The sequence below is a fragment of the Megalops cyprinoides genome, chromosome 25 (genome assembly GCF_013368585.1).
Source record: "Megalops cyprinoides isolate fMegCyp1 chromosome 25, fMegCyp1.pri, whole genome shotgun sequence".
NCBI lineage: Eukaryota > Metazoa > Chordata > Actinopteri > Elopiformes > Megalopidae > Megalops > Megalops cyprinoides.
Window position 1 is genome coordinate 5,119,571 of NC_050607.1, and position 17,735 is coordinate 5,137,305.

Here is a 17,735-nt window from a genome sequence, read left to right on the forward strand (position 1 = left end):
CCCCAATGCCGCGGCCGCATGCCGAAGTAGCTGCAAGGTTGCTGAGATGTTGTGGGAGCGTTACGTGCAAGCCGGGGGGGGGGTTGGCGGGGGAGATGAGGATCTGCGGTGCACATGGGGCGCTATCTTGTCGCGAAGCTTTCAGAGCGAGCGATGTTTTAGGGGACCACCTACAAGGAGGCTTTTGTCTCCGAGATGTAAAGGAGACAAACAGGCAGCGTTCTGCTTATGTGGAGGTTTGGCACTTTCCGTTCGGACACTTTGGGCTCAGGTTGTGTTTCCGATCCTGAGAAGCCTCTCATCTCAGCATGGAAAGCGTGAAATAAAAAAAATATATTTCTGTTTTACGGGAATTACCAGACCATGACATTAATGCATGACAATAACCGTGATAAGCAGTAATTACAATATGTGTTGTATATGCTTGTAGAGAAGCCAAGGAAGTTATATAATTCAACCATCCCATAACACTTTGCAGGGGCAAATGGTGCCAATAGTTTGTAATGGTACTCAAATGTAAACTGCTGCAAGCAAAGACCAGTTTTAAAATAAAAAAATACTCATATCTGTCACTTTTATTCTGAAAAGCAACACTTTCCGAAACCAAGTTTATTATTTTTTTTCATTCTTGCTGGAACCGAAGTGCAGTTTTCGCTGTGTTGATAGTCCTTGAAAGGGGCGGTTTTCTGTTGCCTGTTTCTTGCGAACCACAGACTGGATGGAGCTGCAAACACTTAGTGTATATGAGAACTACATCTAGCTAATTGTGTGCTTTAATTCAGCATGGTTTAATTTATGATGATTATGACTAAAAGCACAATAAACCTCAACAACTTGAATGTCATTATTCAAGTAAATTTTACTGGCTGTAATAATTATAATTGACCTTTTTTTATTTGTAGAAAAAATGAACAGCATAATCTTTCTTATCAAATATTTTCCTTTCTAAATTACTTTTAATGACATCTTTCGAGCTGGAAAAGGCTCTTACTTCAACAATGGCAGCATAAAGAGAGGCCTGAATTCCTCCCAAACTTGTTAAAGTCCCACACAATAAAAAGAGAAAACCGCTGAGTAGAACAGTGGTTTCTGTAACACAATGCAGAGAAACATTAACACTTGTCCTTAAAATATTCCATTGTAATTGCTGTTGTTGACTTTGTCTCAAAAAGTCAGACTGAAAATAAATAATGTAATTACCCATCAAATGAACCTTTGTTCAAACAGTAGTATTTGACGCCCGTTCAGGGACAAAAACTGGAAATAGGCGTGCGCTTGAAGTGTGATGCATCTGACTGTTGTTAATTCGACATGTCAGTGTTTCGGTTACCTACTCAAAAGTAAAGCTTAAATAAATAAATGAATAAAGAGAATACTCCCTTTTGCAAGAAGAAGGGCTTATGGAGCGTCCTGAGAAATTGTTAATTGCATCTTTGAATTTGTTATCAGTCGGTAATGTGCTGTGTTCTGTGCACACATCAGACAGGAAAGTTTCTCTTTTCAGATGAAGCCTAAAATCAAATGTCCAACAGTGCTAGTCTTTAAAGAAACATGAGACTAGATCACAAAAGGCCCAATTGCACAAGGTAGTCCTTCAGTGTCGGTGGACAATACAAAGAAAGAAAGTCCATAATGTGATTAACACTGTACACAGGAAGCCTCATACACATGCATACATACAGTACACGAGCCATGTTTAAGTGAAGGTTTGTGTGGGTAGGATGTGCATATGGTCTTGTCATGTGTGTCCTCTGGCATATCATATAAGTTGCCTTCTTTTACTGTTTGCCACTGATTAGATATTTAATTACCAGCCTGTGCGTTCTCCCATGTAGCAACATTGAGAACAGATGCTGTTTTTTTATTACTAATGCGCTGTGGCATTCACGGATATTATTGCTCTAAATATTTGAAAATAGTAATTAAATATGTGATTAAAACATAAGCCCAGAGAGTGGAGCAGCTGCCATGCAGGTTTGTTTGATTAAATATCATCTGTGTTTATTCTGTGTTAATGTATTTATGTTATCACAGATACTTACTCTGCGTCAGGAACCAGCAGGGCATGCGTTTGATTCACATTTTCCCCTTATGGAACAAAAACTCCTGTGCTGTTCACTTTCCCCCCCCCCTGCCAAATGAGAGATGAAGTATTGCAGTGGTGCGCGATGGTGGATAGGGTCTGTTAGTGCACATGTTAACGTGTGAGAGCTGGAGGAAGCCGATGGTGGGAGCGATCGGGCGTTTTTGGGGTTTGCTGCACATGTGCGCGCACATACGGGCGGAACCACATGTGAAGCCGAGGGGGCTGCAGGTCCCCCAATAAAGCGCCGTCTCTGTTGGTTTTTCGCACACTCAGCTCCAGGGGCAGATGCGGCGGTTATGTTCCCTCTGCCTCGGGTCCCATCCTGTTGGTATAAGCAGTGCAAATAGCCATTCATTTTTACTCTCCGACAGCAGCCCTGACTCATTTTAGGGTTAGGTCACGCTATAGAGGCAGACCAGACACCATTTGTCTCCATGTCAGGTTACAAATGACGGGTCTTGGCACAGTATTTACAGAGTTTGTGTCAGTGGTGTGGCTCGAAAGTCAAAACTAAAGCCAATAGCGAACGTCAAATGACAAACGCGCGCACGTCTCTCAGAAAGTCAAAGCTGCTATCATGTGGGGACATTCTCAAACCAGGCAGACTGTAATAACTGTGCAAAAAGTGCTTAATCAGCAGTGGAAGGCAGACAGAGCAGGGTGATGGAGCTACAGCACATGCTGGTTCAGATTTGGGCTGGGCTCAGCGCCCAGGTCCTGAGGAGGGCCTTGATACAGTCTGTTTGAGACGCAGGTTCGACGAGTGCCGTCACAGCACCGTCACAGTCCGAGCCAGGGTCAGACGGGTCCCGGGGGCTGGGCGGGGGCCAGCGCCGTGCGAGGTGACGGAGCAGCATGCACAAAGAGGGCAAGGTCAGGGGTCATTACAACCCGTCACTGCTGGACGGGTGCCTAGCCCAAAGCGGGCCATCCGCAGTGAGCTGCGGTACAGTGCGGCACAGTGCCCTGCAGTCACTGCTCCATGAAAGGCCTCCTCAGTCAGAGAGGCACTCAATATGCTGATGAGCCACACGCTAGCCAAAGGTCGCCCATGTCTCACTGTACAGTAGCTGGACACTTAATAGTCTTTTCACCAAAGAGGGGTGGGAAAAGGGTAAGGATGTGGGCGGTTGTTGCGCTGCATTCTTTCAGCGGGGCATTGAGTTGAATCGTGTCCTCGCAATTGTGGACCTCGGCTGCATTTCAGAGTTATGCCTTTCGTAGCTGGCCGCGGATCTGTGTAGGTGGGTCACACGACAGCCACGCCGTGTGTGGGTGTGGGTAGGGCAGGCCCTGGGGTTGCGGAGGGTCCGCACCAAGTGGACAATGGCTGCTTTATGGGCGACGAGGGCAATTAGCGCTAATCATCCCAGGCTAAATGTTGCTCGGTGTCGTCGGCCGACCATGAATGTGAGGTATTCATACGTCAGTATTCTTCTGCGCCCTCTCCTATCGAGCACCCAGCCTCTCCCTCTCGCTCTCTTTCAGATCGAGAATGTGGACGCCTGTCTCAGCTTTTTGGAAGCCAGAGGAGTGAATGTGCAGGGTCTCTCCGCTGAAGGTAAGAGAGGATTTTAAATTGAATTTCACCGCTACAGCAACTGCACATGACACACTTTATCCTCCCAAAATCCTTCTATTAGCAGGATTTTGGGCCAGCTAGGAACATTTAAGGATTTCAAGAGTAAGTATTATTAATAAATGAGACTTCAGGTTAGTGTGGTGCCCTCTCAGCATATTTTACCTGCGGTGTTTTAATGGATAATTGCTCTCTTTTTGACAATCGCTTGAGGTTGACTTCACCATCCTCTTCCGTGGGCTGCAGTGATTGTGTTATTTGTGACAAAATGGTCGCATGTGATGCGCTGAAATTACCCTCTTGTCAGCGTAGGGAGGAGCTGAGGTAGAGAAGCTGAGCTTTGCAGATATCTCAGTGTGCAGAACGCAAGATCCAAACCGTCGCTTTGCAGCCTCTTTCTTTCCTCACCATTTTGGTCTCCTCCAAACGAACAACAGTGAGAAATATTGCTGTCCTGATATACGGCCTGTAAACAGGTCTTTACAGAACCGCAACTTAGAAGTCGTCTCTAATTTAAGACCTCTGTGTGTAGCTTCAGACGACTGTTGGTTTAACTTCTTCCAAAGTCAGAGCAGATAAACGTGCCCTTGGCCTCTCGCATTTCACACACAGCGCACCCTGCTCGCGGACCGGCAGGCCGGTCTCTGAAACTGTGTCATGCCCCAAAAAAAGCAAAGTGACTTTGCAGGCCCCCGGAATTTTAAAGGGGATCTCTAAATATAAAGACTATTGAGTTACTATGGATTCGTTTTGCTGTTGGTTTCCATTGCGTCCTCCGCTGGGATGGTGATGTGGTGGGCCACATGTGCAGGATGTGTTGTTTTCTCAAGCTGTAAGGAATAGACTTAATTGAATTAGCTTTGGGCTTCGCGCTCAAGCTTTCAAGGCCTGCGTACGGTTGTGCTGAATTTTATGACTCGTCACAAAAAAAAAAAAAATAGAAAGCAACGTTTGATGTGCCTGGAGTGTACGGGATTTTTTCCAGGAAAACAGACCCCATTGTAATGATCTGCGAAGCTCAACAAGGCAAGAGTTTTAACCCCAGAGCTTCCAGGTCCGTGGTCTGGAGATGTGGCTGTATTTCTTCCTCAGGGCAGTCTGGGAGAACTGATGCTGTTTACCAGAATGTCTCAGGGAACTCGTTTTTAGGTTGATCGCATTCAAGTTAACTGAGTGAAACTTGGCTCGGATATGGTAGGATTGACAAAGGCCATTTGATATTATCACATTCTATACTCAAATGTATGTTTTGAACTGACTAGTAATGGAAAGTGATAAGCAACAGAGTGGTGTGCTGGTGTCATGACACCTGCTTTTTAAGGCCTGATTTGTCTTTACAGTACATCCATTTTTTTGAATTATACAGCAGCAGGAGAGATAATATAGTTCACCAGATTTCTTTTTCATCTTTCCATTTGTTGTGAGTATAATTTTTTCATAGACACCTTTTCAATACTCATGCTTACCTATGCTATAATATACATAGTAAAAACCTCCAGTAGTTACAGCTGTGTTTTTCTGTGTTAGATGTTAGAGCCTATGTATAGCCCAGTAGAAATAATATACAACCTGGGCACTCCATGTGAGATTAGGTGTAAACTCAAAGACAGTGACAGTAGTGCTTCACTAACTGCAACCAGGGGGACCTCTTCTGGGGTCAGTAGTTGCTGTTGTTGTATCAGGGCAATACCAAAGCAAGATCAGCAATGCATTTTGGGGGCATGAAGGCTCACATTGGCCCAGTCATCATCCCAAGGTCTGTTCCAGTTTATGCATGTCTGTGACCTGTTTTCCACCTGTCTACTCATGGGTTAGCTGGTCTATTAAATGCTTTGTTGTACAAGACAATGCACAGTAACATATAAAAATAAAACACAAACATATGCAGGTCCATTCATCTTCACAGGTGCCAGAAAGAAAACATAGTTTGATACATAACAACAGGACCTGCTCTTAAGCTCTCATATACTATTACAGCAGTGTGACAGATTCTGTTATTCTCCATATTGGTGCCATACGTTTGACTGTCTAAGGGAACACGTCACATTATCTCAATGCAACTCACATGATCACATCACCACATCACCACAATGTTGCAGGAATGCTGGGAGAATGTTGTATTAAACCATAGAGGGACACGTTCCTGATGTCCACTCAGTATTGCCATGCAAGGACACACAGTTGTCCATTTAAAGGTACGCTGTAGAAAGTCATATTTCCATAACAGTCAATCATGGTTTGTGCATGAAAGCTATATTTCAGTTCAGTCATTAAAAGTGACATGGGAATGTTTAAGTACATCGTGCTTGCAAATGACACGATGGAAGTTCCCTTTAAAGGGGCTTGAATTATGACCCACGGCTCACACATGCTGTCTTTGTTTGAGTTATGACTCTGTTTCACGCTTTGCCCTGGGCTGTGTATCCATTCATATAACACAGTGAAGTTACAAACAAATACAGCCACACTAACTCAATCCGCTTATGAAGGTAATCTGTCCTTTTTCGTAATGTAATGTTCCTGCTTCTTTTTTAAAATACAGAGGCCTGACTCTCTCCTCTCAGGTCAGATGGTTTGAAAGAGGCCCAGGCCCCACTCAGCCCTGTTACAGGAGATTAAAACCCTGAAAGTGATTGATTAGGGGGACGGCTCTCGCTGGGGGATTTCCCTGAATGCTTTGTCTGTATCGTTCCCGCCAAACGGAACCCCCAAACCCCCTTTGAGGCTCGTAAAAGAGCCAGAAACGCGAAGGTTCAATGAAGCCACATTTCCGATTTAAAGCTTCTTAATTTGAGGACCACTCACTAGCATTTTTTGTGTGTGTTTTTTGTGTGTGTGTGTGTGTGTGTGTGTGTGTGCGCCTGTGGGGGAGGCAGCCAGGCAGGGGGCACTGGTATATAGCTGGAAGAACCAACATCATTTTCTCTGTATGACTTTGGAACTGGCTTAAGATAATTGTTTCCCGAAAGTGCAGCTGGAGCACTGAACATAACTGTTTAGAATTATTTTGGGAGAGGAAATGTCACGAAGGTAAAACCTTGCAAAGGCTGTGAGCGGGGTCAGTGAATGTGGAAGACAAATTCCCAGCCAGCTTCCTCCTGACGGAAAACGAAATAATATTTCTCTATGAAATTCACACCTCCTAATACGCTGTACAAACACCATTATGACACATATCATGTGGCGGCAGAATCAATTAGACTTTAATTTCATATTTTATTTCTTTTCGATGTAAGTACCTTTTTTATTTTTTACTCAAAAAACAACTGTTTACATCTTAACAAAACATGTAGCCTTTTTTTCCTTTAATTACTTCAAAAGTGGACCTCCTACAAACCTACTGTACATGATTTCCATAGTCACCTAACTTGCAGACCTCCAAATGTCCTTGTTTAATGGAAATATGCCTGTTGATACATTGCATTTCTCTGAGGAAAAAACAGCTATTTGAATTTGTATAATGTGCAGTATACATGCTTGCTTCTAGGAATTAGAAACCGAAGTCTAGAAGATTAATCACCATAACTTACCATACCAATCTGCAAACAACAGGCTGTGGAGAATTAAAAAGAAACTTGAGTCTGATACTTTTACTGCTGCATCAGCTGTTAGAGACCAATGTTTCAAATCTCTGAGCTTTATTAAAAAAGGGTTTCTTAGGAAACCTATTTCACAATCTGATGCATTTGTGCTCTGTGGAGTTTTCCTGCACTGAAGATCTCATGTCTTACCCGAAAAACTCAAACTGGTGAGTTTGAGTTGAACTTTGTTCGTTTATCTTTTTTTGGTTACCCTCTGTTTGCTTGTTGGTGTGTAACCTCCAGTTATAAAAGTGTCCATATAAAGCAGCCTTTCTGTATTCACACCCTATAAATCCACTTGTTCAGCTTTGTATGTAAAGAATGAAGGCTGAATCCACTACACTTGTGATGAGATAAGAGGAGTTAAGTACATCAGCTACCAAGATTTCCACCCTGAGCAGGGACCCTTAGAATGTTCCAGTCCAAACACAGCAATGTGTACAGTCTAGTCTACACTGTAGGCAAGCGTGATTTGTCTGAATGATGAGGGTTGGATCTTGTGTGTTCTCAGTTGTTGTAATCTCTATTGGTTGTACCAGATGAAGACAACAGGTTAAAGTGCTTTTTGTCGCAACTCACTTAATGCATTTATACCAACCAATGTACAGTCTGTGAGCCTCTCATTTGAGTTACCGTGAGCTAGGGCCACAATTTACTCATTTACTTCACACTATAATATCAAGGTTGCTCTCTTTGATTTTTTTTTTTCATGAGTATATTGGTTCACCTCATCTCATGTTGGGTATTGATGTTCCCTCCACAGAAATTCGGAATGGGAATCTGAAGACCATCCTGGGGCTCTTCTTCAGCCTGTCCAGGTACAAACAGCAGCAGCAGCAGCAGCAGCAGTACTATCAGTCCCTTGTGGAGCTCCAGCAGCAGGTTACACATCAGGCCACTGGGGCGGCGCCAGCGAGCCAACACAAGACTCAAGACATGCAGTCCAGGTAGCCCCTTCTCATTCCTTCTCTGTGAGAGGTTTTCCTTTAACCCGGCTGAATCAAAGAATGATTTATAGTTAAGGTTTATATATGTAAGGTTTATAATTACAAAATATACATTTTAGCACCATATGGTCCTGTTGACAAAGGTATTGTTGCAGTGTAGCTCAGACAGTGAATTTGAAAGAGAAGGCCTATTATACATTAAAACCTGAGAACAAATCACCTAGATGGTAACTCAAAAAATAATATTTGGCTGAAATTAATGAGAAGACACTTTGTACCCAGTCTGCTTTGATCCTGACACTAATTACTTGGGTAATATCTATAAGTAGGGTGTCATTTGAGGAATACTTGGGCAGTGATTGACAGCACTGGTCACCATGGCGAAGAGGTTTTCATAGTTAGTTAAGATATATCTTTCGCTCAGGGGTTGACTGATATATGCAGGGGCACAGGAGCAATCTCTGACCTCAGTTAAATCATCCAGACAACTATATATTCCTCTCAGATGTCCGGGTTAGACACCACTAGTCCATGATCATTCTGTGGTTTTTATTATTAGAGCTAATTATTTGATTTGATTGAAAGTAGAGACCTCCAAGGCCATGAGGGGAATGAAATACCTAATTTAATTTATTCCCTCTTTGAATAGAAAATGAATAGAAATGAATATTGTAGCATCTAATTAAATGTTGAGCGTTTTGTGTACCAGTTTCTCTTTCTTTTCAAAACCATATCTGAATTTGACGAATAGAAACTGAAAGCTTTGAGACCTGATCCACCCTGATCTTAGTTTATTTTGATTAAACTGTCTCTGATGCAGAACATGGCAAAAGCTTCAAGATGGACAAGAATGTGTGTTTCTGGGCACCGTCAATGTGATGTTTCAAAATGGTACTTGACAGCACGTTATTGATCTCCCTTGTAATAAAATAATTGTCTTATGAAACATTCAGATCAATACCGGAACTTCTGTGGAGTTGATCTGCGCATGGGCAAATTGACATAAATCACTGCAATGTAATCAAAGGCAAAAGCCCATGCATGACAATAATGCTGTGATGTAAATAGACAGCACAGCCAGAGGGGTATCTAACAGAAGCCTGAAATGCCAAACATTGGAGGCATTCCCAGGGGAGTATCGTGTTGCCGCTACGCGAGGCCTGGCTCTGGCCTCTGTACGCTGGTGGGAAGCTGCTGAGCCTTCGTTATTGCCAGGGCCAGTGCAGGACAGCACTGTGTCAGAGGCCCCCAGGCTGCAGTCTGCAGGCCAGATGGAGGGGGGGAGGGGAGTGGCACAGCTGCCCTATTCCTCCCAGAGCCCCTGGGATTTCTCCCAAAGTGTCCAGCGACAGGTGCCGTCGGGGCCCCGTCAGCCAGAATTGGAGCACACGGCCAGTAGAGCATTCCAAATATACCATGGAGGTTTCTGGGCCGGCACATGCCAGGGTGACGTCGCAGGCAGATCTAGGACATGGTTGTGGGGCTGGCCACAAAGGATTGTGGGAGTCTGCAGTTCACTTAGCCTGAAAATGGTTCTCTTACCCTGGGCAGTTATTAAAGTGATGTAGCTGATGTCACCCTGTGACTTCATATGTCCCCTGAAAAAGTCCTAGCTTTGCTGGGAAATGAGCCAATTATTTGCCTGTTGTAGATTTTCATTGATAACCAGATGCTGAATAAAAAAAACTGTGTAATATGTGGAATGGTGAAGGATATGACAGAAAGTGCCTGAGCAGCAAGCTGTACATAAAATATGCAGATATGAACAAATGTGGAGAATCCATGTGGTCTGGGATCCTGTTGGGTGAGGCATGTGGCTTTTTATAAAGCCTCTCCGCTGGCCCGGCCCTGGTTACTGTTACAAGGCCCTCCTTTCTATAGCCAGCACCTGCTGGGCAGCCAGCGTTGGCCTGGGGAACAGAGGGGCAGCCCATTGGTGGTGAGACACCCAGACACCCGGGAGCCACCGTAGTCTAGGGATGTAGGAATAGCTCAGCCCACCCACTTCTCTCACCATGTCCCGTGGCGAACAACTTGACCTCCCTCTCTCGCGCTCCCAGCAGCCAGCCTCCAAGCCCAAAGAGAAGAAAAGCCGTCTTCCCTATGGGAAAACCCGCGCCGTGACCAAGCCGGACACCCATAGGTACCCGTGTGCGCTGTTATCAGTCTGACTTTCCAGGGGTTTCTGGCTAGCAGTTATGGGCTGTCAAAGTGTACTTGCATCACAGTAGGTTGAAAGTACTGTTCGTTGCCCCTCCCACGGAATTAGCCATGGGTAGTTTTTGTTGCAGGAAGGGTGGAAGCTTTCACGTCTCATTGTAACGTGCTCAAGATTTTTGTTTGGAAATGGATGTATGTTATTTCGTGTTTTTGGGATTTCTAGTTTCTTATTCTCTCCATGTCAGTCTGAGGCCAAAGTCAGTGTTCTTAGCATTGCTTCACCTAAAATCAAATAAAATACCAGCCTTTATTGGTAAACGTAGGGTATTAATATATGTTCATGGCCTTGTGCTGCCTTTGAAGTATCAGTCTGCATTAAACCTCAGAAGTAACCGTCCAGGCTGGAGTTCTGAATCTGCGTGTGAGCTCTGTACTGTACGTCTTTCAGCAAGAGGCAGAATTTACAGCGCTGTGGTTCAGAGACTGAGAAGTGTTCTGAGGCAAAGCGGTTTGACTGACATTTACAGCCTGGGAGAAGCAGGAAAACAAACAGAAACAGTATGTTGTTTATTTTCTATTGAGGGGCGAGATGGTGCTCCGACATCAGGCAGACATGTTTTTTGGAGTGTTAATTTCTAAATGGCTACAGCTGTCCGTTACGTTGTCCTGAGAGCAGACGGCCCTTATTTACTCACATTTAAATGCAGCTGACGTTTCTGTCTGACCGATAACTTTGGTTTTGGCACATTTCCAATTTCCAAGAGTTGTATGCATGACCTGTGGCAGCCAAGGGCAATCTGATGTGTTAGTTTTTTCCTGCGGGAAAAAAATCAAAACCTGATGTAGATTTGAGTCATTTTGAATTTATTGGTGCAATTTATTTTAGATTGCAATTGGCCACTTAGACTTAAAATAGGGAGTTCCATGTTAAGTGATGCCATGACATTTGGACCTTGCATGTGTGTGTGTGTGTGTGTGTGTGTGTGTGTGTGTGTGTGTGTGTGCGAGTGTGTGTATGCATGTGTGTGTTTGCTCTCTGATGAGCTGTTATGTTCAGAGGTTATACCTGCTTTGTACATATCTGTCCATTGATTAGACATAGCGCTGTTTGGACGTCTCAGTGACTCTTGTCAACAGACAGGTCCCTGAGCTGGTGTCAGCAGATGTAGTATCAGTGATGCAGACCTTTGTTAATGTATAAGTCCAGACTGGAGGGGACTGTCACTCATACCTATCCACCCAACTGTCAGGATTCACCACAAGCCACCATATCATGGCAATATTTATGCAGATATTAAACACACTTGTTTTCTACTGCTGTCTAAAGTACATATAAGACAGCAGTTTCACACATTAAATAAACATATTGATTATCTGTAATCAATACAGACAATGTGTCTGTACCGGAGCAAGTCATTTAAGTATTAATCATTAGTTTTGCAGAAGTCTTTCCCTAGGCATGATAATGATCACTAATGTATTCCAGTTACATTTACATTTACATTTATTTATTTAGCAGACGCTTTTATCCAAAGCGACTTACAAAAGTGCATACAGTAGGTACAGCGACAGTACGGGGACAGGATGTGTACAGTTCCACAATGAGACAGTTCTCAGCTGAGAGCAAGGTCTGTTTGAGGACGCAGTACTATCAGATTTTTACAATTACAGCCTAAAGGGCAACTAGTACGATATACTTTCGAACGGCAAACTTCAACAACTTCAAAACGGCACAGTTATTTTGCTAAACTTTGTTCAAGTTCACACTGCAGTCAGTGCAAGCGAGTTCCCCTTAAAACCTCAGTAACATTTGATTGCATAAATGACCACGTTTGATCCTAACCTCAGCATTTTCTGTTTTCCCTACGGCTGTAATTGTACATTGTAGTTTTCCCGCGCGGAGAGATTTCCTTTCGTTCAGCATTTGGGGGGGGTTACGAGTGTGTGGGCTTGCAGAATGCCTCAGGGTAAAGTAACCCCATCCTGATTGTTTTGAGAGATGAAAACGCGGTGGCTTTAAGTGAAAAAGAAAAAAAAAAAAAAACAAGAAAACGCACCGCCCCAGATCCGCCTGTCGGTTTTGCTTTTCGGTTCCACATTCTGGGTTGCTGTGTAAAGAATGCCTCCGCTGACAGATCCTCAGACCAATAACCTATAATCTGTACCCAAGGCCCGCTCGGGGGCCTGGTCCTCACATGTGTTTCCTCTTACGGGCGGGGTGGTTGGTCGCTCATCGCCGCGGCTGCAGTGATTTACGCTCCCATGATTACCGGCTGGAGAAGCAGCGAGTGGTACGTGGATGTCACACTTCAGACGAGGCGGGAGAGCGCCAACCCTCCTCCTGTTTTGGAAGAGGAGAGAGAGAAAGAGCGAGGGAGAGAGGAAAGAAAGCCAGACAACGCAGCCAAAGGAAAAAAAAAATCCTTCTTCCTCTGGGCGGCTGAACCGTTATACCCAAGCACGAGACGCGTTCCAGGGGAATGACGAGCTTCATTAATCATCCCCGAAATTGCTATCTTCTCTGCGAGGCGCGGGTCATTTAGCGGGATTCTTGCTTTAAAGGCGTCCAAAGCGGGGAGGAGGAGGGGGAGGGTGGCGGCCCCGTCTCTTCAGGTGCACATGCTCATTATCTCTGCTGTCACACACTCAGGAACCCCGAGCCTCAGAGCCATTTTCTCCTTTAGTTTCTTTTTTTTTGGAAAGATCCCGTATGTTCCTGCTTCTCTTCTTAACCCCCCCCCCCCCCCCCCCCAGCTCATTTGGAAACAGCAGGAAGGATGCAAATAATGGATTTCTCAGTGGTCAATTACTACCCCCCCCCCCCCCCCCCCCACTCCCAATTACATCGTTCTTGCTCGCAATTAATTTAAGCAAGTATTAATTGCCCATGGAAAGGACAGGCAGCAATTATAGTGGGCTGTTTTAACTAAAAGTCATTATCTTTGGGGTAATTTGAACTATACAGCCGTGGAGTTCTTGCTAGTTCTTGCTCCAACAGTCTTGTATCTTTTCAACAGTGCAATAGTCATGTTAAAGCTTCATGTGCCACTGTGAAATATAAGTATTAGACATATAAGTACAAGAACACTAGAGAAGAGCACTAGAGTACTCTTTAGGCACAACCAAAAGTACTGAAAGAGAGAATGCACCCAATCTTTTGTTGTGAGGTGTCAACAGTGGAAAAAGTGAACTAGAAGTAAGATCACAAAATCTGATGAAGATACGCTTTTATATTGGTAGTTTTTCTACTGCCTTGTTCAAATAAATAACTATACATATGGAGCACATAGAGTGTTGTCCCTTCATTGCTCTTATACACAACCAAAAGTAACCTTTAGGCCTGTTTTCATGTCATGTCTAATCTTTCCTGTTCACGTTCATCTCTTCCTGCCATTCCCCTAAGGGTGCTGGATCTGCCTAGTGAGTGATTTCTGTCTCCCTCGGTCCTCCTACCTGTTAGGAAATGACCTTTGAGTCGACTCCCACACTTCCTTCATTGCAATTATAGGTTGTCAGGCAACAGATGTTTAGATTCTGCACTAGTCAGATATGCCTTCCTCTACATGGACTTTAAAATAACTGCTGTACGTTCTGCTTCTGATTACTGTGAAAGGAGGTGAAAAAATTAAACGAAGTAAGTATGTGAATTGTAGTTGATAATTTCTAATTGGATGTGTTAGGGCAATAGCCTTTCAGGAAAATGCAGCTTTTTAGTTTCAATGGTGTTATCAAGATAAATAATGCAATTAAAAGATAAATCAATTTTACCATTATATCTCAGCAGAGATTCAGTACTATACAACTAGCAGTAGTGGAATGATCTTGTGGCTATGTAGGCTAGCAAGAAAACTGCCCTGGCTTTCAGCGATGAGGAGCTCTTTCCTTGATATTCGCGCTGAATACAGTGGCCGATGTGTGGAAGGCCAGCAGGCTCTGCTGAGACACAAGTGGGCCGATCCACAGGGATAACCATCGCCCCATCGCTCTGGGATGTCCTGTCATGACTCGGAACACAGCGGGCTGTTCGAAGGTCCTCCCAGCTGCCCAGTGGGCCCTTTGTTGTTACTTGAGGCTTGAGCGGGAGAAATGCTTGTGAACTTATGTGTGGCATGGGATAATGTAATGTATAATATGTGTGCCACTGCAAAACCCTGTGTGGAGGACACACACACACACTCATTCACACAGGAAAGCACGCACGCTCATACACACACTCACACACACACACACTCATTCACACAGGAAAGCACACACGCTCATACACACGCTCACACACACACACACACACACTCATTCACACAGGAAAGCACACACGCTCATACACACACACACTCATTCACACAGGAAAGCACACACGCTCATACACACGCTCACACACACACACTCATTCAAACAGGAAAGCATGCACGCTCATACACACGCTCACACACACACTCATTCACACAGGAAAGCACACACGCTCATACACACGCTCACACACACACTCATTCAAACAGGAAAGCACACACGCTCATACACACGCTCACACACACACACACTCATTCACACAGGAAAGCACACACGCTCATACACACACTCACACACACACACACACTCATTCACACAGGAAAGCACACACACTCATACACACGCTCACACACACACACTCATTCACACAGGAAAGCACACATGCTCATACACACACTCACACACACACACTCATTCACACAGGAAAGCACACACGCTCATACACACACACACTCATTCACACAGGAAAGCACACACGCTCATACACACGCTCACACACACACACTCATTCAAACAGGAAAGCACACACGCTCATACACACGCTCACACACACACACACTCATTCACACAGGAAAGCACACACGCTCATACACACGCTCACACACACACTCATTCACACAGGAAAGCACACACGCTCATACACACGCTCACACACACACACTCATTCACACAGGAAAGTATAAAGAATCCCCTCAGCTCCAAGCAGCACGTTTCACTTAGAGTTAAAGCCCTACTCCTGGATCATGTGGTAATTCATAGCCAGATCACGACAATCAGCCTCTTTGTAACATGACGCTGAAACCGCCATATAATAATAACTCAGCATTACAAGGAATGTTTCGTTGTCATTACCATCTTTACCATCATCATCGTTATTGCCGGGTCGGCTTGGCCTGGCGCTGATATCGGTTTGCAGGGGACGGGGTACAGGCTGTGAGTGGGAGTCATGTAGAATGATGGAGGGCCCATGGACGCAGACTGTCTGCAGGCCGTCTCCGCGGTTACTGTCTCCGCCACCACGAGGAAGTGGCGCTCTGGGGGGCTCGTCTCGGCCACAGACAGAGGACCTTTCAGAACAAAAAAAAAACCAGCCGAGTATTATTATTGATACTGAGCGGTACATAAACTGACTGTATCTAGAGTTTTATATACTCCCGGGGGACCCATTCAGAGAGGGCTAAATTGAAAACGCCATTGTGAGGGGAAGAATGAGGGACTGTTGCCAGCAATGTTGGGGCGAAATGCGCAGAGTATCGAAATACCTCCTGCCTTTAAGGCACAGACCGGTGCGTTTTTAGGGCTTCGTTGATTCGGTGGCGGTTTATGATTGGGAAGGTGCGGGGCCCTGAAGAGTGGCTGTTTATTCTCCTCTAACGGAGCGGTTCCAATCGGTCCCCAATGCCTGGGCATCAAAATGCTGGATTTTTGGGCTGCTCAGCTAATGAACCTGCATGGCTGCTTATTAAGCACACGACAGGCTGTTCTTCTGCACCCCACTGTACAGACCCTGTCTTTGAGAAGGCCTGGACTATTTGGACCTGTTCCAGAGCCACGCGCCCCCACGCTGTAGCATTATTTATTTGCTGACTTCATTAGGATTTGGAATTTATTGGCAGCGGTCATTGGACTAAGATGGAAGAGTTACACTCCCAGCTTTCAAGCAACAGCGCAGATCACCAGAATCCAGCAGTGTGTTCTAAATTTACTGAAAATAAGACTGTTATTTATTTCCAGTGTCCCCACTTTATTTCTGGACACTAATCACAAAATCTCAGGCCCTTGCTGGAGTTGCAGTACAAAAGGAGGTAAAGCTTCGCTCGCCATATAACTCAGAATGGATTTAATGCGTCAGAGATTTTTGCGCGGGGGCCACTCTACTGTAACGTCGGCAGTTCAAAAGCAAGGGGAAATGGATGTGTTTGCAAAGCTGGACTCTGGGTTCTTGCCTTCTTTTATTTATTGTGTTTTAGTAGCCAGTAAAGGTGCCTTTGTGTCAGCAGAAGGCTGTTTTGTTTTCTCTCTGCTTGGCGAGTTCCTGCCCTTTCCAGAGCGGTGTGAGTGGTCTCTGACAAGGCCTGACTGTTGGTCTGGGCATCATTCTCTCAACATGACTAAGAATGAGTATCCGATTGTAAATCGTGACGTCCGCTGAAAGAATTTCCTGTTCCTCCTTGGGGTTTTTCTGCTTGCTGAGAATTGTCTTTTTTTTTTCTTCACCAATGTGTTACAGTAGTGTTTTCAGCACATTTTTTAAAATCCTGGTTGGCAGTTAGAAGCCAACAGAATGAATTAAAACTACAGCTAAATGTTTTTTACAATGTACATGTCTGGTTAACAAGCTGTACTGCTTTTTCCATCATGTGAACCTGGTAAGTCTACTCAAAACACGTGTTTTTTTTTAAATATTTGATTCCGAGTACGATTCTATGTACAGTCCTTTCCCACTTAAGTAAAGCCGGCTCCAAAATAAAGATACCGCTCTTTATTGCATTAGGGCATCTCAGCGATGTCACACTCAGAGAGATTCAATAAAGCTGTTAGCCTCATTTTGCTGTCTTCTCTTCTATCTGCTCTCTCTCCAGCCTCACTGCACGATATGCATCTCCAACGAGTCACAGCGGAATAGCGACCGGTCAGAAGAAAAACACAAGGTAAGTTTAGGAATGGATTCTGCCGTTTCTTTGGACTCAGAAACCCTTTGGACGTGTACTGTACTGTACAGCGTAGAGTGTGAAGATGTGGATCTAAGCGGACTGTAAATGAAAGAGGTGATGATCACTTGAAAATAGCAGTGAACATTATGTTACCATTTCTTAGGTCAGAAACCTGAGAAATCTTTTCCTGAAAGTTCCATTTGGGTCAGATGTGCTTTTTCACGTACTGCTTAACCAATGATGTGCTGTGACACAAGTGTGCGACTCTGTGATTTGACGGCTGAGCAGTTTACTGGTCATCGATTGTGTTTATTTTACAATGACAGAAATGAGCCTTGTCACTCTAGCAAGATTAGGTGCCTTTTCTCCCCAGTGCTGCTACTCTGACGTGGAACTGTGCTCCGGTTTCTGTGGTGGTCAGACTTCACTCATCAGCTCTGC

The 17,735-nt window shown here is 44.5% G+C and overlaps 1 protein-coding gene across 1 annotated transcript in view; it reads left to right on the top strand.

Moving 5' to 3' along the window:
* The window catches only part of nav3 (neuron navigator 3), a 119,073-nt gene that overhangs the window by 7,425 nt on the left and 93,913 nt on the right, over positions 1-17,735 (top strand). The window contains exons 3-5 of the mRNA XM_036519792.1: positions 3,575-3,647; positions 8,010-8,193; positions 17,223-17,291. Of these exons, the coding sequence (XP_036375685.1) occupies positions 3,575-3,647; positions 8,010-8,193; positions 17,223-17,291 (326 nt within the window). The remainder of the gene's footprint in view (positions 1-3,574; positions 3,648-8,009; positions 8,194-17,222; positions 17,292-17,735) is intronic.